This window comes from Acinonyx jubatus, chromosome B4, assembly GCF_027475565.1.
Source record: "Acinonyx jubatus isolate Ajub_Pintada_27869175 chromosome B4, VMU_Ajub_asm_v1.0, whole genome shotgun sequence".
NCBI lineage: Eukaryota > Metazoa > Chordata > Mammalia > Carnivora > Felidae > Acinonyx > Acinonyx jubatus.
The window spans coordinates 102,481,535-102,508,968 of NC_069387.1; the positions used below are offsets into that span (position 1 = coordinate 102,481,535).

The 27,434-nt window shown below is 35.3% G+C and overlaps 1 protein-coding gene across 15 annotated transcripts in view; it reads right to left on the reverse strand.

Annotated features, from left to right (window-relative positions):
• Positions 1–27,434, reverse strand: part of PPFIA2 (PTPRF interacting protein alpha 2) — a 472,924-nt gene that overhangs the window by 191,555 nt on the left and 253,935 nt on the right. For all 15 annotated transcript variants that reach the window (XM_053226534.1, XM_053226540.1, XM_027071168.2 and 12 more), the window contains one exon: positions 7,700–7,801. In XM_053226534.1, the coding sequence (XP_053082509.1) occupies positions 7,700–7,801 (102 nt within the window). The remainder of the gene's footprint in view (positions 1–7,699; positions 7,802–27,434) is intronic.

Consider the following 27,434-nt stretch of genomic DNA (forward strand, 5'->3'; position numbering starts at 1 on the left):
ACCCTCAACTATTTAGCATGGTAACAGTACTGAGGAAAAGAAAATACCAAATTTCTTGGATATTACCTCTGAACTAGGACTAGTTAGTTCAACAATATGCTAGACAAAAATTAATCACCTTGTGGATATCAGCCTATTTCTCTGGCCACCACAATATTTGTTCAATGGGTATAGAAAAGTGACCATGGTTTCAGGGATAGAAGTTATTCATTGACCTGGCAAAATGGGCTTCTCATCATTAAGGTTGATAGGGTTACCACCACAGCTGAATGGCCAAGTGACCAGCTGCAACCATCAATCTTGAACCCCTGACATGATAACAGTCCACCTAGAGGCCAGGCTAGTCACCTTGATGCAAGCAGATCACATCAGATCCCTTCCATCAAGGAGGGGGTGTCTACCTTTTCTTAATGTAATAAATGTTTTTTTTTTTCTGGATATGGATTTGCCTTCTCTAATGGCTATGCTTCTGCTGGCAATACCATTTTATCAAGATTTTTGCTTACAGTCTTGTTATCATACACAACATTACTTCTGACCAAAAAAAAAAACACATTTTAAAGTAAAGGGGGTAATGCAACTGACTGATGCCTCCAGCCTGGTTTCACTACACTATCACATCATTCAGAAGCAGGTGATTCTATAGAACGGTTAAAGGATCCAAAGAAGAGTCTGTCTTAATTCAATCTTGGAGATAACACAGTGCTAGGCTGGGAGGCTATCATCCTGAAATTATGTACTTAGAGCTGGTGATGAATATATATCAGTTCATCTACAGAAGTCCAAGAATTGAGGTTTAGAATTGGAATTTATAACTGCCATTAGGACTTTTTGACCAGCTGGAGAAGGGGGGATTTTTTTTGTTATATTATATATACATAATGTATATTATTCTCCCTCTTTATTTTATATTGGATACTTGATTCTGATTAACACTTAAAGTAGTCAATAGGTTATAGAATATTAAGATATGATTGAGATTTAATAAGAGCAAGAGTATACATATGGACGAACCCTGGTTATGTAGCTACATTCATGGACTTTCTTTTTTGAGAAAAGGTGATTTTGTTTATGTTCAAGTATAGTTATATTGCTGGATAGATACATGTCAGTATCGCTGCTGTTTAGAATTTTAATATGGAAGAGTACAACAAAAGTTGTAGTGGAGACGTATTTGTGGTTGCCCCCAATTTTTTGAACATATCCTCCATCTTTGATAGTTCTCTGCATTCTGAATGTCATCCTCCCAATACTGGATTCAAAACATTTCTCAGGCATGTTTAACCACTAGGTGGCAGACATGTGACTTAAGAGTCAGCCAACCAGAGTCACCCACATAGGGCAGATTCTGAAGGGAGACAGATGAAGAAACTTGCTAGCATGGGGGTCCATTTTGTTGGCACAGGTGGTAGCAGAGGCTGCACGTTTCCGGGTCTGGGAATGTAAGGAAAACCCACAAGGCTAAGAAATATGGTCCTAGACATTGTGCACAGAAGCTATGTTTAGAGATTTCTCATATTCCTTAATTACTGTCTTCTTGATTAATACAGTTAAGCTGTACTGCTTTATGCAATTAGGAACTTTCATCTATCTAATAATAACACAAAATAATGTGTTCTTTAAAACAGACTTCTTAAGGGCTTAAGAATACTGAATATTCCTCAATAGTTACTGAATACTAAGGGCTCCTGAATACTCCTCAATACTTAGGAAAATATTCTATAGAATATGTGCTTAATACTCACTTGTTGAATTGAAGTAAGATAAATGTAACTTATCTAGCCTAGAGAATGTGGCCAAAAATGTTCAAATCTAGCATATACCTATAGCTTTGAAGCTTACAAATTTAAATAAATGAAAAACAAAGAGGAATTCAATAAGATACCACTAATAATCTACTAATTACACACCTTTGCTAGGAGCTACACTTTTATTTATTTATTTATTTTGAGAGAGAGAGAGAGAGGGCACATGAACAGGGGAGAGGGGCCAAGGGAGAGAGAAGCCACGCTTAGCATGGAGCCCAAAACAGGGGGCTCAATCCCCATGACCCTGGGATCATGACCTGAGCCTGAATCAAGATTTGGACTCTCAGCCAACTGAGCCACCCAGGCATTCTGCTAAGAACTACTCTTTTTCTAATATTTAATAAATCTTGCTGAAGGCACTCTCCCTGGTGTACTCAAAAGACTGCAGGGACTACATAAATGGCCACTAGTTCTACAGTGTAATTCATTTCAAATGACCACAGACTAGGGGCGCCTGGGTAGCTCTCAGTTAAGCATCTGACTTCAGCTCAGGTCATGATCTCACAGTTTGTAGGTTCAAGCCCCACGTTGGGCTCTGTGCTAACAGCTCAGAGCCTGGAGCCTGCTTCAGATTCTGTGTCACCCTCTGTCTCTGACCTACCCCCACTTGCGCTCTGTCTCTCTCTGTCTCTCAAAGATGAATAAATGTTAAAAAAAAATTTTTAATGACCATGGTTTATATATATACACACATATACACAAACATATAATATATGCATATGTACATATTGCATCATTGGAAATTTTTGAACTAAATTTCTAAAATTATACAACTTATTATTACATTTAAATTCCACCTAACCTATGTGAAATAAATTCTTTTCTTTTTAAAAAAATTTTTTAATGTTTATTTATTTTTGAGAGAGAGAGCCACAGAACATGAGCAGGGGAGGGTCAGAGAGAGAGGGAGACACAGAATCTGAAGCAGGCTCCAGGCTCCAAGCTGTCAGCACAGAGCCTGGCACAGGGCTCGAACTCATGAATGTGAGATCATGACCTGAGCTGAAGTCGGATGATTAACCAACTGAGCCACCCAGGTACCCTGAGTGTGAAATTATTTTCAATCACAAATGACATTCAAGTAGAAATACATTCTGGACTGTATACTAAATTTGGCTGCTGTAATAAGGCCACATAATACATCACTAACATCTGAGAATGAGAAACTTCAAACTAGTTGCTTTTGTGCTCCGTGTACTTAACATCCTCTACCCTCAAATACTGTTTACCATCCCCTACAGTTCTATGTAAATGCTTAGGTCTCATGTTGCAAAAGTTGTGCTATTAGTTATGTCCTTAGTTATTTTATATGTTAGTTATGTGTCCTCTTCTGCTTATCATATCCTATCAGAGCACTTTCAGATACAAGCACATATGCACGCACATGTGTCTTCACCTGCCTTCAACTGCTAGGGTCTTCCTTTCAATTGGCCTGTACTTTCTACTCATTGAGGAAGTATGTTTGAAGGGATTTTATTAACTAGTGTAGACAGAAGTTTGTCAAAAATGGGAAGCTTCTCTTTAGTAATGGAAGGGGTCTCATTGTAATTAAGCGTTTATTTGTATAATTTCTTGGCTCAAAACAAAAGTAACGGCATTTTAAGGAATGTTTCAAATTAGGTCTTTAATTTGAATTGAAGATAATTAAGTCTTTTAGTTGGTGACCTATAAGATAAAATTATAGCTTTACTATTTATAATTGACATTAAGAATGCCTCATAATTTCTTTTACAAAGTCATGCAATAGCTACTTTCTAAAACACTGCCAATAACATAAAACATTCTTTGAAATCTTCAGCCACAAAAACAGTTAAAATGGTTCCAAAACAATAAAAATTCTCCACTCTGTTATTAAGAAACAATAACTGGTTTATTATTTCTGGTTTTCTTTTAGCTTTTTACTAATTAATTCTACTAAAACATGATAAGGTTTAGTAGTCGATCTGAGTTATGTTGAAATAATGGCAGGAGTAAATTATTTTCTATAAATATAATTTGCCTAAGTATGGTCAGAAAAGTTTTAGAAACAACAAATTTTGGGGGTGCCTGGGTGGCTCAGTCAGATGAGTGTCCATTGGACTTTTGATTTCAGCTCCAGTCATGGTCCCAGGGTCATGCGATTGAGCCCCACATCCTACTCTGATCTGAGTAGAGAGCCTGCTTAAGAGTCTCTCTCCCTCTCCCCCTCAGTCCCTCTCCCCTGCTTTCTTGCTTTTTCTAAAATAAAAATAAATAAATAAATAAATATTAAAAAAAAAGAAAAAATAACAAATTTTGCCTAATCATTTTTCTACACTTACAGTGTGATAATATTAAACAGTAAAGGTTTTTGAATGTTTTTATAAATATTCTCTACAATTTTTGAAATTTCTACTTTTGCATGGTAATTAATAATATTAGGATGACTTTTATTTGGATGTCCTAAATTTAATTACTTGAGGCAACTGAATTTACTGATTACTTTGATTTCTTTCATTCATTCATATTTTTGAGCTGGGGACCAGGTGTTACTATAGTGACAAAATGATAAATGGCCACAACTTTCAGCTCTGACATCAGAATAAATACCTCGTATTTATCAATTTGCACACAATTGATACAGAATAAATTACTGAACATTAGAACTGAACTATAGAAAAATGTACAAACTCTCCTTTTTTCCTAAACACAACCCTTGTATCATGTATGATTTGCAAGTGACATTAGGAATATGGTCTCTTAAATATATATCCTGTGGTTAAGCTGAGAAGTAGGTACCCTAAATGTGTCACTTATAAGCTGGGTGGCCTGGGGCAAATTATTTATATGTTAGTTTTATAATCAATTAAATGGGAATAATGAGATTTCTGTAAGGATAAAGTGAGTTAAACATACAAACATTTAGAAAACAGTTCACATGTAATTAATGTTAGCTAGTATAATATGATCATTATTATTAATTGCTATATCCAATAAATCATTTATTGAATTCCCTCTGACACATATATTCTTAATTCATTCAAATATTATATAGTAGAGCCCTGTCTCATTTATTGTTTTGATGATACTCAAAATTAACACAAATACTCTATCCTCTTATGAGTTCTCTTTGCGGACTTTTTTTGTTGGTGTTATTTATCTCAATTCATGAGCATATGTTAACTCGCCAACATGGAAAGAGAATGGTATCAGAATGCTGGAAATGGAGACACTCACTTCTACTTTAAACCGCCTCACAATATAAACCAAGAGCAAATTCTGTAGCTCTTTCTCTATGACTAAATAGTGGTGTTTACAGCAGGGAAAAACAAAACAAAACAAAAAACCCCAACAACAACAAAAAACAGAACATGTAGACATGTAGAAGGAGAAATTATTACATAAATTTATAAAAAGTATTACATTTTACAACATTGAGAGGGCATTATGGGGGAAGGAAGAAGATATGTTTGATTTTTAGCCCTGGATATTTTTGGGGGGAGGGTGATAGGTGATTATGTAACTTAGGAAGTTGATATGTAATTGATACTTTGCACAAAGAAGGTTCCATAAATCTTTTTTCCTTGGTTTAATCAACAACAAAAGTCCTCCACACGACTGCTTTAAGGAATGTGGAAAAAGTATCTCCTCTATTCATGGTTTCAAAGTAAATATCATTCATGTTCAAAGTCATGTTTAAAATCAATGGCTTCTGTTACCCTACTGGAATTTAATATTTCTATCTTTCTCACTTTGACCCCTGAAGAGGTATTTCAAGTACAGCTTGCCTTACTTCCTATATCCTCCAAGGTTCCTTTGCAGGTGTAACAGCTGCAGGTACTCCTGGACCTCGTGGAGTGTAATATGATGAATATTGTATGGATGCTGCTTCCTAGTTGTCTGAAATTAGTCACAATCAGGAAGGAATGAGGTACTCACTCCATATTGCAATGGTTTATTCTTAGGCAATGTCTTCTCTAAGCTGTTGTAAATCTTAGTTGTTGTTTTTTTTTTTTTCCATAGACGTAACTTGAGTAATTATGCCAATGGTCTCATGGCTAAAGGCACAGGCTCTGAAGTTAGACTGCCTTAGCTTTCAAATGCCTTCTCTTCTATCTATTCACTGTGTAAGTTCTGGCAAGTTATATGCCTTTTTCTGAGCAGTTGCCTCCTCTGTAAAGTGGGGGTAATTATAATGTGTCCCTCATAGGCATTAAGAAGGAGTAAAGGACTGTAGGGAAAAAAAACTGTATAAAGAAGAAATACATAGCTAAAAGAAGAGTTTCTGGTGTATTTTTAATATGAGAATTAGTTGAAAGTCTACCAAGAAGTTTGCATTTCCCTCCATGTTCAGTTTCCGGATCCTACTTTTACATTTGGCTGTACTGCACTACAGCAGGGAATGTAGCCTAAAGCATTAAAATGGAAAATAGTGAACCAGGGCAGAATAAATCTCATGGCAGAAATAAATTTTAAATTTGCATAAAAAATTATAACTTAAAAATCAAGGGTGAAAAAAATAGAAAAAATTCATCTGACACCCGATAACATGATCTAAACTGTCTTTGTTGTGTTCTCTTTGAGGCAGCCCATGTAACTGGCTCATCAAAGTCTCAATGAAAATCAATTCCTTGGGGGGCCTCGGTGGCTCAGTCGGTTAAGTTGTCTGAGTTCCATTCAGGTCATGATCTAACGGCTTTTGAGTTGGAGCCTGCATCAGGATCTGTGCTGACAGCTCAGAGCCTGGAGCCTACTTCAGATTCTGTATCTCCCTCTTTCTCTGCTCCTCCTCTGCTTGTGCTCTCTGTCTCAAAAATAAATAAACATTAAAAAATAATAATAAAAAATAGAAAACCAATTCCTTGTGTGTATGCTGTGTGAATTCTCTTTACCGTAAAATAAGACCCCTAAGAATAAGGAGATAAATTGAGTTTGATCATATAGCCATTATTCATACAATGCATACTTCTCATTAAAGGCACAAGTTCACTGTTTGTGGAGGTATTATTTTTATGTTACTTTCTAAGTCCAAGCATAAAATGAATACACTATTAACTATACCTCACTTTCTCATTTTACAGTATTAATCTGATAGAGTTGTAACCCTGAAAATATTTTTCACCTACTTCATCTTGAAATTGAGTTATATATCCACACAGAAGTGTTTTTAGTAGAGAAATTTATAGGTAATCTGGTGATTTATATATTTTATGAAATTTAGTGACTTTTCCTTCTGAATAAGAAAATACAGCATCTTTGATCAAATTCTGGACTTTAATGTCACAGGGCATAAGACTGAAAGAATATATGAGTTTCCAAGAACACAATACAATAAAGCCCATCAGTATCATGAAATCAGAACATCAGAACTGGAAATCTCAATTATCTTCTGAAATAGGAAAGGTATGCCTCTCTTAATTAGGAGAGTTCTGCTCCAGTGGTTTTATACATTCTCTTTTTTTTTTCTTTTTTTAATAAATACTTTGTTGGAGTGAAGTGAGGACCAATGCCCAGCCACTCCCTCACATCACCCCACAATTGAAACTTACACCCTCTTAAGCCTCACCTCTTCTGCCCACTTCCAGCCTCTGAGGTATTGGTCCCTTACTCCAATACAACAGTTTAGAAGTTTGAAACTCACTATTGAAATCCAGCCCTTCTTTTTAAACTCAAATAAAGCAAAGGAAAGAGGAATAAAAACATTTTCTAAAGCAACATAGTGATTTAGTAGCTGAGACTGTAATTTAGGTTTCCGGACTTCCTGTTTTGAGTTTTATAGAATATTCTCCTTTACTTTAAATAACACACTATGAGTTAGTATCTGCTTAAAGTCTTCCTCAAGCTTTAAAATATTTTATTTGTATGAGTATACAAGAGATAAGGCACTGCATTGTATATGGAATTAATTCCAAGCAGAGGCAGTTTATACTTACTCTTGTGTTGTTTCTTTCAGCTTTCAGTTCAGAAATTTCTTCTTCCTTTTCTAGAAGTTGTTCCCTACAAGCATTGAGTTCTTTTGTCAGTGCAGCAAATTCCTGAAAAGGGAATAAATACATTTGAAGACATATTTCAGATATAAAAAGAAATGTCCCACCGGGATAAAAAAAACAAAATATAAACTTCTGAATGTAAAAAATGGAAATAATGACTTCAATGACAGGAATATAAATATATTGCTATTATTAAATTAACTTGGTTCCAATGGTCAGAAAATGCTAATCCATGATATTTAGCATTCACATTTTATTATAATATGTTGCTCAGATGAGTGTATAAAATATATTTCAAAATGTATCAGATACATCACATTGAAATTACTGATTTAAATTTGGCCAATTTTGTGAACAACTCCAAAAATCTCACTTTAATCCCTATTTAGCAATGTTCAGACTGAGTATACTAAATCATCAAAAATCAAAACACAAAACAAAACAAAAACCATTACCGACAACAAAAATCCTACTAAATGCTATGCTATTTAGAGATTAAGATGTTCATTTATATGTTAACAAGATGAAAAAAGAGAATGTACCTCTTACAAAATAATAAATATCTAAGAGTTAATAAAATCATCTAGCAAATTACTAATTTATACATTATTCTGTTCTTCCCTTTGAAGCATAAGCACCTTGTGAACTGGGACTTTGTCTCGACTTCACTGCTACACTCTCAATGTCTAAGACATAGCGTGTACTCAGTATTTATTTTCAATAAAAAAATTAAGGGTTCTGGAGTAATCCTCTCTCCATGTGACAAATGACACTTTGGAGGAATCTTCAATGGCTTCCCCAAAATGGGATCAGAGATTGTATAATCTGGGTATTTTTACCATAAGGCAGAGAGTTTAGACACAGTAAAGATTAAAAGATTAAAAAGAAAATCAAGAAACTTAATTCAATTATTTGGCTATTCCAATGTGTAAACAAATATTATTTTAAAATAATTTTGAAGAATAGTAAAGAGATCCATGTTATTACAATGATCATTAAATTATTTAAAAGTGATTCTCAGTAATAAAACTGAGAATTGTTAAATCTTTGCCAAATATTTAAATATTTGGGAAAATGGCCCTGTGCTCAGAAGTCACTGTCAGAGGATCAAACATAAAAATGAAAATCAGGGAGACAGTTTGGTTAACCTAACCTCTCTAAAGGCAAATATAGTCAAAAGTAAGTGAATATGATGATTATGCAAAGCTGGGAAAGATTTAGGGTTTATATTTTTGTTTGCTTCAAACCATTTATTTTGTTGAGTTTCTGAGTGGCTATAGCCCAAGTGGGTACTTCAAAGACCTCAGAGCAGACTTAGAGCTTAGAATCAAGATGAAAGAATTCATTGTTACACTTAGGCTAGCATTATAGATAAATGTTTTCTCCCCCCATTGCTGCCTGCTTAAATGTTGTTGATAGTCTCTGAACATATTCTTTAAGTGGAGAATGGAAATAAGCAACAAGTAGAAAATAATAAACATTTCCATAAAGAACAAAACTTTTTAATAACAGCATAATTTTGATGGAGAAAAGAAGAAAGTGACAATTCCGTATTATATATTGTTAACATAGGCATTTAAAAGTAATCTTTATGGATATTACTAGACAAAACATAAATCGAATCTATATTTGACATCATATCAATTTAAAAAATATATCTGGGTTTATCTTTCTAGAGATGCAGCTTACTATATATGTACAGAAAGACAAAATACCAGAAGGAAGAAATATTTCAGAATTTTAACATGATATATTTCCAGGTGGTAAAAAAATAAGTGAGGTTTGTTTGGTTTTTTTTCTGCTTCCTCCTATGTATTTTTATCATCAAAACTCTCTACAATGAAGAAATATGCTTTTATGCTTAGAGAAGAGAAAAATACAAATTGATAAATGTACTGAAGCAATCACGTATTCAAAACCGAGGACGGCAATTGGTCAAGATGTTATTGGCGATAGATGACTTTGGATTTGTTTTATTTTTTATCATGGAACTGAATCCGAGCACGCTATTTGGTGACTCCTTGTATTAAGATTAATTTTAAATTTATTAACTTCCTAGCAAATTGCAGGCACTGCCTGACATTCCTTATCTCTTCTTGCTCTCCCCTAAATAACCAGTCGGGTAGTCTCATTCCCATTTGACGGCTGAGAGAACTGAAATACTAAGACTCAAATCTTAAGTTCATGAAGCTCACAACCCATAGAAAGAGGGTTAGACTGTGAACATAGTTTTCTAGACCCCTTGTCTAGTGCTCTTCTACTATATCACTTCACCCTAGCTGTTTGTCAGGTTTATATGATTCAGATTTGAAGTGCATTTATCAGTAAGTTTCCCCCCCTTATCTGAAGAATTAGATAACCATTACGTAAATTATCCCTCTTACTCAGTCCAAAGGGAGTATGGGGAACTAGAAGGCCCAAGGCAAAGTATACCTTCCATGCAGAGTAACAAGGATTTGACAAGCACATTCTGTGTATCTGGGACTGCATTAGATGCAGACACCACATACAGAGTTAATCATCAAATGTTTTTATACTTTTCCTGTGACATTTATCTCCTCTGTACCTACTTCTCCATCCTTACTGTGAAAATGAACTGAGTTTTATATATCTTTTATGAGATAATAATTACACCAAAAATAATTAACACTGATTCAGCCCTTACAATATGCCAGGTACTCTGCCAAGCAATTTGTATGATCTCATTAATCATAATAAAACTCTGTAACAAAATGCTAGAATGTCACTAAATAAAACTAAACACTCATACATGCAATCCAGCAATACCACTCCTTAGCATTTACCCAAAGGAGTTAAAAAGTATGTCCACATAAAAATATGCACATAGATATTTATAAAAGTTTTATTCATAATTGCTAAAACTTTGAAAGCAACCAAGATGCCTTTCAATAGGTGAATGGATAAACTTTGGTACATTCAGACAATAGAATATTATTCAATGCTAAAAAGAAATGAGCTATCAAGACAGGAAGAGACACGGAAGAAACTTAAATGCATGCTACTAAGTGAAAGAAGCCATTCTGAAAAGGCTATATATACACTGTATGATTCCAACTATGACAAAAGCAAAACTGTGGAGATTAGTGAATGACAGGGTTTGGGTTGGGGAAGAGCACAGAGGATTTTTAGGGCAGTGATAATACTCTGTAAGGAGAAATGTTAAATATATGTCAATATATACTTATCTAAACTCATAGAATCCACAACACCAAGAGTGAACAATTACCAAGAGTAATGTAAACTGTGGACTTTGGGTGATAATGATGTGTTAATGTAGGTTCATCAATTGTAATAGATGTACCATTTTGATGGGGGGTGTTGATAATAGGGGAGGCTGTTCATGTGTGGGGGTAGGAAATCTCTATACCTTCCCCTAAATTTTGCTGGGAACCTAAAACTGTTCTTAGAATATACAGTCTTAAAAACAAATCTCACTGAGGCCTTGCCCAATGTTAGAGAGTCAGTCAGTGCTATAGATGATAACTTGTTTGTTTTTTCCTCCTGATCTTTCTAATTTGTCCTTCTTTCAGTCTTTGCAAAAAATTTATTGGTCTCAAGCTCACAAAACTTCTCAGAGCTTCCTACTTTCAAACACACCAAATGTAAACAGACTTTAACTTTTAAAATTGAAACCCTCTAAAACATGGCCCTTTCATAATTAATTCACTTTATCATTGAACAATAACTACCCTTTTGAGCAGGAGTCATTTTGCTCTGCCCTGACATTAGCATTTCATATGAATTACTTAATCTCTCCCTATTTTTCAGATGAGGATGCTGAGGCTTATTATGGATGAATAACTTGCTCAAGGTCACACAGCTACAAATAATCCACCCTGATTCCAAGACTCCTTAATTTCTGCAACACTGCCTTCTTTGGGCTGAAAATGAAAAATTATCAAATTTTTTAATAGTTTCAACTGATACAAACTTATCATCCTTCTTATCCATCCACCCACACAACATTTATGGGGCACCTACTACATTTCAGACCCACTGCTAGGTGCAGAGGACACAGAGATAACTTAACACTAGCTGCACTGACCTCCTAGGTCTTTCAGAATTCACATTTGAGGGGCATTAGAGATTTTTGTCACTAAAAACCCATCACTAAAGTTACACACATTTAACTTCTTAAGGTTAGTCTACGTTCTTAGAGACATTGTTGATTTACAGGTGACTCTGAACCTGTAAAGCCTCCTTCTTAGAAGGTCCGTCTTCTGCATCTACCACAGATTTTTCTTTCTTGTTTCTATTTCCACTTTTCCATTTCCTCATCTCTCTGTTTTTCGATTTCTTTCTTTCACATACTATCTCTTAAACATCCTCTTCCTATACTCCTTATATTTCCTTATACTCTTCCACATCCTCTCTGCCTAATTTATTTTTAAATTAGCAGTACACATTGTTAATGTTCTACAGTACCTTGTCCAAAATCTATCAATGCATTTACTAAATTGTTTTCAAAATAATTGAATTATGTGTTCATCTTCTCTAAGTAACAGTATGACCCTTTAATACAAGGTTGTTATCTTGCTTATTTTTACATTCTTAGGATTTAGCATAGTTCCTGACAAATTATAAACACTGATTCCTTGTTTTTACAATAAATGAATGGATCACTTTTGCCAAACTTTTTTACTATAATAGCCAAATGATTTTTAAAAGGTATCATTTGGTAGTTATTTCTTTTTCTGGTATCTTTAGAATTTGCACAACATAACATGTCTGATATCCTTTTTACTTTGTAGTAGTTGTTTTTGTTTACATCTGAAATATTATGCTGTGCTATATTCTACACAGCAATGGCATTATTGTCTACTATGTTTTATTGCATGTATATATAAAGTGATACTATTATCCCAATAATTCATGCATTCAGATGTGTTATTTATCCATTGACTATATTTTTAAAAAATGTTTATTTTTGAGAGAGAGATAGAGTGCAAGCAGGGGAGGAGCAGAGAGAGAGGGAGACACAGAATCTGAAGCAGGCTCCAGGCTCTGAGCTGTCTGCACAGAGCCCGACATGGGGCTCGAACTCACGACCTGTGAGATCATGACCTGAGCCAAAGTCAGATGCCTAACCAACTGAGCCACCCAGGTGCCCCTGTTCATTGGCTATATTATATTGTCTTATTCATTCTCAGAGAAGAAAAAATACATATTTAATCCATGTTACTTCTCTAGCCTATTGTTTCCCAAACTATAGTCTATAGAACTGTATTTCTGTAAGATTTTCAGAAAAAAAAATCCATAGTCAAATGAATTTAGGAAGTGATTTATATTACATATATTTGCTGTTGGAACAACATTATGGGCATCAGAATATTAGAGATTCTGAGGAAAGCTGGCTTTGTGGCCGAGAATTGGGAACAACCTGGATTTCCATTTATAGAAAATGGGTGAATTAAATATAGTAAATGCACATGATGGAATACTGTACAAAGGGCAAAATGAATAGGCTACATCTTTTTATAGAAATATGGAATGATTTCAAAAATATAATTTTAAGTGAAAAAGTTAAGAAACAGAACACAGTGTTTAACAGTATTTTCAGAAGCTGAGGACAACAAAGATAAATGTTATAAGAAAACTTCATTCATAACTTCACTGCTTCTGAGTTCAAAGGAGTCTATAGGAAGAGCTCAGTTTGCTTTGAATCACTGAGACAGGACTAGTAGATTAGTTACCAACCATAGGCCATATTCAACAACTTTTCAGACTAATCATTTGTTTTCCCAATGATAGTCTGCCAAAATTCCTACTTTTCCCCAGGACCAAAATGACTTTCCGTACTCTATTTGTTTCTTGTAATTTTAAAGAGCGGTCAGGACACAAAGTGCCATGTAAGTACCTTCAAACCAAAGGGGATGTACTGTTCTTTGTTAACATATACTCATGCATCTGACACACACACACATGCGCACACACACGTGTACACACACACATTTCTATGAGCAATCCCTATGTACTGACACTATTCTAAGTGCTAGGTAGATGACAATAAAAGAGGCAACTTAAAATCTTTGCTCTCAACATGTTTATATACATTCAGGTATTCACTATTGAAGCAACTTTTACTCAAGAGTGAATCATTTCTAGCTATATCAATCACACTAAAAACTAATTCTTCACAATGTAGATTAATTCCTTTAAAATATAAAGCAAAAATTAACTCTTAGGACTGCATCAAAATCAAAAGCTTCTGCACAGCAAAAGAAACAAACAACAAAACTAAAAAATGGGAGAAGACATTTGCAAATGACATATCTGATAAAGGGTTAGTGTCCAAAGTATATAAAGAAATTATAAAATTCAACACCCAAAAGACAAGTGATCCAATTAAAATGGGCAGAAGACATGAACAGACATTTCTCCAAAGAAGGCATACAAATGGCCAACAGACACATGCAAAGATGCTCAGCATCATTTGTCATCAAGGAAACATAAGTCAAAACCACAATGAAATACTACATAACACCTGTCAGAATGGCTAAAAAAAAAAAAAAAACTCAAGAAACAACAAATGTTGGTGAGGATATGGAGAAAAAGGAACCCTTGTGCACCATTGGTAGGAAAGCAAACTGGTGTAGCTCTTGTGGACGGCAGTATAGAGGTTCCTCAAAAAAATTAAACATAGAACTATCCTACGACCCAGTATCACACTACTGGGTATTCACCCAGAGAATATAAAAACACTAATTTGAAGGGTTATATGTACCCTTATGTTTATTAAAGCATTATTTACAATAGTCAAACTATGGAAGCAGCCTAAGTGTCCACTGATAGATGAATGGATAAAGAAGTTGTGAGATACACACACACACACACACACACACACACACATATACACACACACATACATAATTCAGTCATAAAAAAGAATGAACTCTTGCATTTGCAACAACATGGGTGGTGCTGGAAAGTATAATGCTAAGCAAAATAAGCCAATTAGAGAAAGACTAATACCATATGATTTCACTCACATGTCGAATTTAAGAAACAGAACGGTGAACAAAAGGGGGAAGAAAAAGAGAGACCAACCAAAATACAGACTCTTAAGTACAGCAAACAGATGGTTACCAGAGGGGAGATTGGTGTGTGTGTGTGTGGGGGGGGGATGGGTGAAATAGATGAAGAGGATTAAGAGTACACTTATCTTCATGAGCACTGAGTAATATATGCAACTGTGGAATCACTATATTGTACCCTTGAAACTAATACAACACTGTATGTTAATGACATTGGGATTTAAATAAATAAAGCCAGCCAAGTAGATAACTGTAAGAATTCTATTATATATGTATATACAGACAGAATTTTTTGTTTTTTTAAAAATTTAAAGTATCATTTCTTATACACAAACACAAGTCATCTAGTTTCTGTATACCCCTAATTGTAATTTACAAGTCTTATAAACTGTATGAAATCTAAAGTAGTCTATTTCAGCTGAGTTGCTAGTCTTACCTCTTTTCTCCTCTGCCCACATCATTCTCTTCTTAAGCTGTTATTTCTTGAGCATTTTATTATAGGCTTGGGATGTTGCTAGGAACTTTACATCTGTTATATCATTTATTCATCATGGCAGTCTTAGTCTCCCCAGAACACATATGAGAAAACTTGATTAAAAGAGATTAACTAACTCTAGCAAGGTCCATGCTAGTATATGGCAAAGCCCAGGCCTGTCAGATCCCCAAAGCAGAGGTAACCTGCTTTTGTATCTTAAAAGTGGTTTTGCCTGTGCTTGCTGGGATGAGAGCTAAGGATGAACTTGAGAAATTCAAGTGTCTGAGCTGCTAATATTTGAAATAATAGCCTTTAGGTCAGTGACTTATTCTCAACAGGCTTCATGCAAAGAAGCTTCTCTTGTTTTGGTTCCTAGATGTGTTATTCTCAAAGCGAAAATTACGAGGGCAGAATACAGATTGACTCAGTTCCGGTGCCTAATTACGTTCTATAGGAGTAACCTGGACAGAGGAGTGTTTAGATCAGAACTTCCTCTAGTCATCGTTTCTCTTCCTTTCTCCTCATGTCTCTTTTCACCTGGTAATTCCCTGAAGCCCACTAGGCTGTCCATCTTCAGACAGATGCAGAAATTTCTACTTTGATACATGTTCATTTTTAAGTGAGTTTTCTGTTATTTAATATTAAACATTGGACTGAAATAGACTACTAACACTCATTTCAGAATGTTGTGCTTACTCGAGGGGCTTTATTTGGGGGAAAAAAGACATATTTTCTATTCAAACAAATGGTTGAAAGGCTTTATTTAATAGGTGAATCCTCACCTCAGAAAAGCAGGTCAGGAGAAGCTGTGTGACAAGAGGGAAATTCAACCTTTTAATTTCAAGTTACTGACACCAGGCAGCAGTCTCCAGAGTAATCTCTGACAATCCATTCATCATAATTACAATTTTAACCCTCTTTACCTTCCGATTAAACCTGCATTCTCTACTCTTGGGTGCCACTTAATTAATTAGCTGGCAATGGCCTTATTTCTGCAATTTATCTGAGTATGTACTGGCTGAAGGAGCGTAAGCGAAAATCAGTCGGAGAGAAAAGAGAAAAAGGGTGAGCTGGAATTCAGCTTCACTATGCACCACCAACAACCTCACCAACCACAAAAAAAGCATCTTTTAAGTTTATTCTCCAACCATCTAACATTTGTGCAAATCAAAAATAGCTCTGAGGAAAGCATATGGCATGGAAGCATGCTGACTTGACCATCTAGCATTTAAATTAGACAAAATTAACGACTTCAAAATGTTTTTATAATGACTTCCTTAGGCACTATCTCCAATTTACTATATTTTGGTGTCTCATCTTCTGAAAATTGAAAATTCTTCTAACAATTTTATTTGTAATGCTCAGTGGAAAGCTTTGGATTTTAAATCTACATTTCTTTGGATATAACTGCACATAAATTTACATGTATAAGGATACATATTTCCTTCCCTGCACCATAGGACATATTTTCTAGAACAAATTAATAGCAGAAATATCACATTGAAGAGATGAAAACAAAAAACAAAAAGGCTTAATAGAGTCTTTACATTATCTACACACACACACACACACACACACACACACACATATCTCAGAATATCAGCTATAAATTCACAAGAGTCTGTAGATTTTCAGTATGAAAACAAAAAAGCATTTGTTTTAAAGAAATTTATATCCCATCTCTCTCTCTTTCTCTCTTTCTGTATGTATATATACATTTCTTTTTACTATTATTATTGCCATATTATGTTATGCAATCAAATGCAGTGTTAATGACCTCTGGTCTCATAATTGCCTCCTAGACTTGCATGAGCTCAGGAAAAGCTGTCACCCAAAATTACTGCGCGGAACAGCCATATCTCATGGTCAGCCTTGGGCTAAATGGCTTGCAGGTAGGCTCGCCTGCATAACTAATACAATTTGACAGGCACAACTGGACTCTCAGAGTTTTCACAGAAATTGTTGAGTAAGGCTACCCAATTTAAAAGGAAAATGAGATTTAAACTCCGTGCAAATAATATTTTGTGTCCCCTTGATTTTTATGTATCCATATTCCAACAAGAGAACTGTGTTGTCTTTTCCCTACAACTGCATAATAGCAAATTCTATTAATGTATTACGGTCACCCAAGAGATGTGAGTCTGTTTAAAATCAATCAAGCTACAAGACTCATTTTATGCTAGATGTGGACACAGGTACCAGGTAACTTTTGTTTTCAAAACTTTTCCAATCAAGGAAACTGGCATCATCTAAAAAGTGGATATTTGTTGAAATCAAGGATAGGGGCTGTCAGGCAGGCTCAGGCTGTCTGACCATGAAGCCATGTTCTTACCGTGCCTTGCTTACTACATTTCCACTGAAATGTTCCCATCTTCTATCTTATCTCTGCTCTTCTTTCTACTCTTTAATTTGTCAGTCTGTGTATAGAACTGCCCCAGGTATCAGATGCTCTTTAAAAGCAGCTGTTAGAAATAATTCAGTTTTGTTGTTGAATCCCAGAGGACAGGCAATGCTATCATAGATTGGCTGGGGACATATTTAGAGGGAAGCACATTTTTCAGCAACCCCAAAATTGACTACTCTGCATTATGACTTTTGTGGGCCTTAAGTACTTTTGCCTTTGTGGGCCCCTTCATTCAAAAAAAGTGTTAAAAGCTGTATTTTGTGATTGTGTTGATATAAAGATTAATATAATCTAGACTGGACAATATTCATTTTTGCTTTTAATTTTAAAAGTAATTGGAACATTTGCATGTGCCCCTAAGAATATCATGAACCCTAAGCAGTGCTTTTACTGTGCCTAATGGGTAAATTGGGCTTATACTCTGCCTACTCATAGAAGTCATATGTGGCTTTCAGAGTGAAACAGAGCTAGGTTCATATCTAAACCAATAGTAGTGAACTTTTTAAGCCACAGTCGTCTATGTAGGAAATGTACGTAGCAGTGCTTTCTTATTTGATGAGTGTGGGTAAAAATGAGCTCATTAGTCCATATGATTCAGTGGTTGTGCTCCTTCACATTTATCCAAAGGGATTGAAAAACGTAAGTTTGCAAAAATCCCGGCATGTGGATGTTTATACTAGCTTGATTCACAATTGCCAAATCCTGGAAGCAACCAAGATGTCCTTCAATAGGTGAATGAATAATAAATTGTGGTTCATCCAGACAATGAAATATTACTCAGTGGTAAAAAGAAGTGAGCTCTTGAGCCACGAACAACATAGATGAACTTGAAATACATATTACGAAGTGAAAGAAGCCATTCTGAACAGGCTACATACTACATGATTCCAGGTATAGTTTAACATTTAAACTATGCAAGACATTAAAAAAACAAAAAACAAAAAACAGCAGTTGCCAGGAGTTGAGTCAGAGGACGTTCGCATGAATAGATGGAGTACACAGGATTTTTAGGCTGTGAAAATACCCTGTATTATAATATAATGATAGATACATGTCATTATACATTCCCCCAAATCTACGGAATGTACAACACCAAGAGGGAGCTGTAATGTAAATTATGGACTCGGATGACACTGATGTGTCAATGTAGATTCATCAATTATAGAAAATTCTTGATAATTGAGGTGGGGGCATGTGTGGGGGCAAGGAATACCTAGCAAATCTATGTACTTCCCACTTAATTTTGCTGTGAATCCAAAACTGCCCTACAAACATAAAATCTTAAAGTAAATACATAAATATGTAAATAAAACAATGAGATCATTAATATAAATGTGACTAGCATAGGTCCTGGTTACAACAGATGTCCAATTAATGATATACACTCTGTTATTTTTTAGCTATGTGTGGTTATTCTATATACACTTTTATTTTCTTCTAAGACCCAGTTTTCCATATTAGGATTTTATATTTAATTATATGCTTTAGAATATCATGAATTTTCTTTTCCCATTCATGGCAACTGACATGCAACTCAAGAGTCACATAACTGACTTAAATAAATCAGTTAAATAAATTTCATTGAGATCCCTACTCCCTGCCATGCACACGTACTTTTCTTTTGGAAGATCCTAATAATAAATCAGGGAGGGCAGGAATGCTCTCAAGAGGAACAATAAAGAAAGGATCCCATTGGATTATTAGTGGAATAGCATGGTAAAAATGATAGACATTAATGTGACAGAGTAAACACTTTGTAAGAGAAAATGCCTTGTTGTACCTGTTTCCTCCTTTGCACCTAGTATATTCTTCCTCTTCCATTAATTTGGATAATATTACCAAAAAACACATCAAATAACACTCTCTGTTCTCTTAAGCATAATATTAATGTCTGTAAAGACAGAAACTATGAGGAAATTCTCTGGACATCATAAAACTGTTCTTAAAAGCCTCCTAAAATGCATGTGACCTTATCTGCTCTAATTCCCTCCACACCTCATTGTATCTTTTGATCCTCCCCTGGGGCTTACACAACTCTCAAGATGTGAAATTACAAATGTGAAATTACAAAATAATGTATATTTGAGGAGCTTTCAGTGAACCCCTGTGCTGGTTGCTATGAGCTGTTGTTTGAGAGCAGCCCAGCTGCCTGCAAGTCTGGCTGGAACCCAGGGTTACAGCCTAAAGCCTTTTATAGATTGCCTGACTCAGGTGAGTGGGATGGACCACACTGAATGAAGAGCCCTTCCTCTCAGGATCTGGCTCTAAGTTTGACTAGCTTTCCAAATCCTATCTTTGAGTTGCTTCTGTAACTTCCAAATCCTGTTGTGCCTCTGCATATTATTACTGAAATCACAAAGACAGACAAACTCAATGGCCTAGAACTATGACTGACGTTACACACTCCAGGTATCTTTTTCCTTTAAAACTGCTCCAGCTCCCTCTTGTACTTTTACCCAAATGGGAATAGCCCTTGGGCCCGGGTTTTATTGTTTCAGATATATGAAAAAAGAGAGAAGATCCTCAGAGAGAAACCCTACCACAGGAACCAAGCCTTTTAGTTCTGTAACCCCATTAACAAGCTTGTCCTTGGGCTTGACTCATTTTATGGAAAGAGAGGGAATGAATCTTTTATTCAAACCAATGTCCAAAAGATATTTTTTTTTCTTATTAGATGCTTGAAAATAATGAGAAAATTTATTAAAACTCAACATTCTAAGCACATTAGTAAAATCACCTGGCCGAGTAAGCATCGTAGCTAAAGCATGTCAGGGCTGAGTCATTGCCAACCGACAACTCTGTTGGCAGGAAAAGCCAATTTTCAACAGCTCTAACGGTGTAAAGCAGGAGGCATGTTTGACAAGATGCTGCGTATTAATTTAAAAGGCTTTAGCATCTGGTTAGGTAACACCTGCTGTGGCGAACATTCCCAGGCACACAAAATAGCATTCAAGCTGAATATTTAAATCTCCCCACATAGCCCAACAAGGCTCTAACTCTAAACAAAACAAAACTAAATCATGTCTCTAGTCAACAGAGTTATAATTATACAGCCAAAAATATTTGGGCTAGGACAGTGTTTGGTATCCACTGAGTTAAAATGTTCTAGTGGGTGCCCTGAAGTTAGAAAGGATATTAAAATATATTGTCCTGCCTTGGAGAATTTTACTGTATGCAGCATTTAGAATAAGAACATAGCTCAGAGAATAACACTTTGGGTCCTATTATGTTGTATTAACACAAAAATAGGCAAATTTGTCAGTGAGAAGGGGGAAGGCGGGGTGGCAGCCAAAAAAAAAAAAAAAAAAAAAAAAAAGAGAAAACAACCCAAAGAAAAGAGCTGGCAGGGATCTTCTAAGCACACTGTCTCTGAAAGGGAGTCAAGGCTCAAGGGTTATAGTCATGTGAGAATAAGGGTTAAGACAAGTACATGTGTACTCTGGAATTATCAGGACACACTAACATGACCTGGTCCCATAAATGTTCAAATAATGTAACATGTTCTGAGCCCATGGACAGCAAGACATAGTCTTAGAATAACTGAATTTTCTGGGCAGTTTCCTGCAGAGAAGAGACTTGCCCTGGTTGGCCTAGTTTGGATACCAGGTCTGCTTGACAATTCTATCTCTCACCATGAGTTAATAAATTAACATTTTGATCATTTCTTTATTGGCCCCATAAAATATTCTTGAATGCCTAATATACAGGAGGTCCTGTAATCTTTTCAGACTTTATAATATGTACAGTGGAGAAAAAGACATAGTAAACAAAGGTAGCCGAAGCAATTACCATACAATGTGAGAAATGCTGTATTGGGGGCTGAATCCAGGGTGCTCGGCATACACAAGCACAGATCAACCAAGCCCTGCAGAAAGTATGTGTATGGAGGGAGCACCTGAGATGACAGGTGAAAAATGAGTAAGAATTAGCCAGGCAAAGTGTGTGTTGAGTAAAATATTTTCCAGATCAAAAAAATACCATGAACCACTTCCTGAAGTCAAAGCAAATGAACAAAGAAACAAAACACTTAAATATACAAAAACTGTAACACTCTTAGAACAAACCATAGGGGTAAACCATAATCTTGGATTAGGCAATGGTTTCTGTGATAACGACACTAAAAGCTCAAGCAACAAAAGAAAAATAGATAAAATGGACACCATCTGCTATGACCTGAATTGTGTTCCCCCAAATTCATATGTTTAAGCCCTGTTTGCCAATGTGATGGTATCTGGAATTGGGGACTTTGGGAAATAGTTAAATTGAGATGAGGTCATGAGGGTGAGCGTCTCAGGATGGGATTTCTGCCCTTATAAGAAGGGGAAGAGACACCAGACCTCTCTATGATGTGAGGACATAGACAGAAAGCAACCAGCTGCATGCAAGTCAGGAAGAGAACTTGGCTATCCTGGAACCCTGAACTCAGATTTCCGGCCTCCAGAACTGTGAGAAAATAAATTGGTTTCAGCCATCCAGTCTAAAGGCAGACCAAGCTTACACCACCAGAATTTTGACATCATGAAAAGGAATAACTTTTGCACTTCAAATGAAATCCTGAAAATGAAAAGACAACCCACAGAATGAGAGAACATGTTCTGCAAATCATATATGTGATAGTAAGAACTTGTTTCTAGAATATATAGATAACTATTACGACTCAATAATAAACGACAAATAACCCAATTAATGAAAAAAAAAAGTCTGAATAGATAGTTCTCTAAAGATCTACAAATGGCCAGTAAATGAATGAAAAGACATCCAATATCATTAATCATCAGAAATACAAATTAAAACCACAACGGAATGCCATTTCATACCCACTAGGATGGCTATAATCAAAAGATAAATAATAACAAGTGTTGGCAAGAATGTGGAGAAGCCTCATACACTGCTAGCTGAAATGTAAAATGGTACAGCTGCTTTGAAAAAAGTCTGGCAGGGTCTCAAATGGTAAAACATAGTTACCAGATGATTCAGCAATTTCACTACTAGAGATATACTCAAGAAAATGAAAAACGTATGTCCACACAGAAACTTACACGTGGATGTTCACAGCAGCATTATTCTTTATAGCTAAAAAGTGGAAACAACCCAAATGTCCAATAATTGAAGAATGGATGGAAAAAAAATGTAACATATCAGAAAATGCAATATTATATAGAAATAAACAAAATCCTGACACATGCTATAACGTGAACACACCTTGAAAATGTTATGCTAAATTAAAGAAGTCAGCCCCAAGGGACCATGTATTGTATAATTCAATTAATCTGAAAGGTCCAAAACAGGCAAATCTATAGAAACCAATAAAGGCAGCAAGGAGATTGGAGGTGATAGTTAAGAGAAAAAGGATTTCTTTTCAGGGTAATGAAAATGTTCTAAAATTGACTGGGGTGATGGATGCTTAACTCTGTGAATCTAATAAAAGCCAATGAATTGCACTTTAAATGGGTTAATTACAATGCATACCACGTTTTTTCGTGCTTCATTTTATTGCTCTTCACAGAGAATTGTGTTTTTTTACAAATTGAAGGCGTGTGGTAACCCTGAGTGGAGCAAATCTGTCAGTGCCATTTTTCAACAACCTTTGCCTCAGTTTGTGTCTCTGTGTCACGTTTTGGCAATTTTCCCAATATTTCAAACTTTTTCATTATTATTATATTTGTTATGGTGATCTGTGATCAGTGATTATGACTCCCTGAAAGCTCAGCTGATGGTTAGTATTTTTTAGCAATAAAGTATTTTTAAACTATGTACACTGTTGTGGCAATGATGTGGAAACGTTGGGGTTCAGAGAGAATGATCAAGAAGGAATTCTTGAGATGTTTTTGGTGCAAAAAGGTGGTATTACTGAAGCGCAGGGACAGGACCTGTGGGCAGAAAGAGCCTCACTGGAGGTTTTCTTTTGCCTTTGTTTCCCGCATTAATGCTATTGTACATTATAGTATAGTGCAGACACGACTTTTATATGCATGAGCAAACCAAAAAAACCTCATTTGACTCTCACTTTATTGTGATATTCGCTCTATTGTAAGTGGTCTGGAACCAAACCCACAATATCTCCAAGTTAGGCCTGTAAATGGTATGTGAATGATGTTTCAATAAAACATTTAAAAAAAATAGCAGTTCAGTATGGCTGCAGTGGAGTATAAGCTATGCTTGCTATTTGTTTTGGTCTTTGATGAAGAGAATGGGAGCAATGGAAGGGATTTAAGCAGGTAAATGACATTATTAAACCTCATCTTCCTTCATAGGAGTTTATCTACCACTCACAGACATTGAAAAAAAACAAACAAATTTCTGGACTTTCCCAGCAAAATGCCAGTTGTTGGACCTTGCTATGTTTACTAAGGTAATAATACCCTCGCACACTCTTTTTAATAGCCATTTGGTCTTCTTCTGAACACCTAATTGTTTCAATTTCAAAAACATTTGCTTGTTGCTATTTGAAAATTTTCCATTCCTATCCTTTTGATCATCTTGGTATTCCTTCCCCAGCAACAAAAGTTATTAAAAACAACACTTTACATAAGAAATATGCCATTGTTCCTTCTTTTGCCAGGGGACTTCCTCTAACATCTGAATCTTTCTGGTCAGTAGAAGCAAAAAGAATCTCAGAATACTGCTTCTTTGGGAAGCAATTTGTAAGATACATTTGTCAAGAAGAACATATATGGAAAAACACTCACCTATATTCTTAACCTTTCAACTGCTCATAAGAAATCTTTGGCAAAGACTTAGCCAAAGTTAGGAAAAACTCTTGACCTACCTGTATTGTACAGATATTTACTCATTTATAAAATAAGCCCCATCAATATTGAATTGCTACACAAACACACAGTGCATAAAATTGCACATGGATAGTAAAATGTACATTCAGCTACATAATTGATTTTTGCTATCTTACATCATCTTTCTATAGCGGTATCAAATAACCCACATGGAAGGTCCTTTTTAATTTTTAGATGTTTATTTGTTATTTTGAGAGAAAGAGAGCAAGCAGGGGAGGGGCAGAGAGAGAGGGAGACAGAGAATCCCAAGCAGACTCTGCACTGCCAGAGTGGAGCCTGACGTGGGGCTCAAACCCATGAACCGCAAGAACATGACCTGACCTGAAACCGAGAGTCGGACACTTAACCAACTGAGTCACCCAGGTGCCTCTGATTCGTTTTAAAGTGTTATTGTTTAAATATTTTAAACTTATATCATGTGTATTATAATTCTAATATTCAATATCCTTGAGAATAGAATTTGGTATTTACTGTTTCTTCTGATTCTAGCACAAGGCAACTTAGTTCCTCTTATGACTTAAAACAGTGATTGCAAACTCATATTTGGTTTATCTTAACCTGTGGGAAGGTCTGTACAGGACCTGTAAGGTCTGGCTGATAGAACTTTCTACAGTGAGAATATATTTATCCTTCTGCTAAGCACTATGAAGCAGGGACTACTTTAAGTTTAAATAATTAATAAAAAGTATGAACTTCAACTCTTTTCAAGGGCAAGATTGTGTTGTTAATCATGGTTTTTGTTGTGGTTTTTCTAAACCTAGTTTCCTAATTCAAGTTTATACTGATAGTCTTCCTGACATTTTTGCTGATGCCGGATTTATTCTAGGCTACCCTATCTCTGAGGGGTTAGCCATTTACTAGTCCTGGATTCATACAGGGTTTTAGTATCAATTCCCTTTCTTCCTCCCCTGCTCCCAATTTACCCCATTGACATTAAACTCAAGTTGCCAGTTCTTCAGATTAGGAAATGTCTTCAGGTTGCTCCAGTCTTCAGAAAACATTGTACTGGTATTTTAGTGCCTTTTTGGTGCATGTTGGCTTTTGTCCTGGGAAGCTCTTTCAGACGTCTATATTTACCACATTGGCAGAACATGGAAGTTGAATAATATATTTATAGATATTTTATTAAATAATAAATACAAATCCCCATTTATTTATTCAACATTTGAAAAATGTCACATGTCAAAATTGTGCTGATATCACAAAGATGGCTTTTAAATTCTGCTTATAGTCTAAGGAGGTCACAGACATGTTCCAGATATACTGTGATATATATTATATTATGATAAAAATTAAATTAAAAAAAAGTTAGGGATGTTTGGGTGGTTCAGTTGGTTAAGTGTATGACTCTTGATTTTGGCTCAGGTCATGATCTCACACTTGGTGAGATGGAGCTCCTAAGCGCAGAGCCTGCTTAGGATTCTCTCTCTCCGTCTCGCTCGCCCCCTTCCCTGCTCACCCTCTCTCTCTCTCTCTCTCTCTCTCTCTCTCTCTCAATAAATAAATAAGCTTTTTTTTTAAGTTTCTTTCTCTGTCTGCTTCTGCCCTCTCCCTCACTTATACTCTCGCTCTCAAACCAAAAAAAAAAAAAAAAAAAATGGAAGTTATTACAAAAAGTAGAGATGGAATTTTTCTTTAATTCAACTGTATATCATAAAAACTTATTTAGAACCTTCATTCATCATTGCTGGTGGGATTAAAAACTGGTGCATTCACTTTAGAAAGAAGTTGGGTACTTCCTCAAAATGTTGAGCATCGAGTTACCACATAACCCAGAAATTCTACTCCTACTTATACATCCAAGAAAAATAAAAACACATAGTGTGCACAAAAAATGTATATGATTGTTCATAGCAGCATTATTCATAATTGCCAAAAAATGAAAACAAACCAAATTTTCATCAACTAATGAACAGATAAACAAAATTTTATCCAGAGTGACAGATCTATATTATGGAATATTATTTACCAATGAAAAGGAATGAAGTATACGAAAATATACTACTCCTTAAATGAATCTTGAAAATATGATAAGTGAAACAAGTCAGTCACAAAACACCACCTATTGAGTGAGGTCAATTAACTGAAATGTCCATTATAGACAAGTAGTAGACCAAGAAAATAGTTCAGCAGTTGGCAGTGGTTTCTAGAAGAAGGAATAGAGAATGATTATTAATGAATACAAGGTATTTGGGGGGAGGGGTTATAAAAATATTCTAAAATTAGATAGTCATAAAGGTTGTACAATTCTGTGAGTATGCTCAAGAACACTGAAATGTACACATTAAAGGGGTAAATTTTATGGTATGTAAATTATATCTTAGTAAAGTTGCTATAAAAACTATAAGGGAAATAAAGTTATACAAAACATTTAAAAATCAAAATGAAAAAGGACTTTCATAGAAGATAGTTTTCCAATTTCTGAAGTCTAGTATTTTCAGTTCTATAGGATATAGATTTCAAGTTTAATTAAATTCCTTTTTGCATACTTGGGAATTTTTAACATTATAGATGCATTCATTTCAAAGTACTTTATAGAATTACTCCCTGGTTTTTCTTTTGTTTTGTTTGTTCTGTTTGGTGAATATACAAAAGTAAAGTAGTTCTTGCCCTTGTGCAGAAAATTTAAGTATCTCTAGGGGAGGAATCACTTTTTAAATGCTCTACTCTTTCATTTGCGGTACTATATTCTTAAAGAACACTAAAAAAGAAGTGCGGTACTGCCTGGGTAAAGGTCATTTCCATATTAATAAATCCATTATATTCTAGTAATTTGAGTTTTTAAATAAGCCCAAATAAAAGGCCTGGAATATAATTAGTTTAAAAGTCAGAAGCTCTTGAGATAGGTATAATGAATAAATCTTAAAAATTAGTCCGTAGTGTTTGGAGCCCAGCTCTCTGACAGACATGTTTAACTAAGACGTAGTTTCAAGTGATGCTGATTATCTGGTGG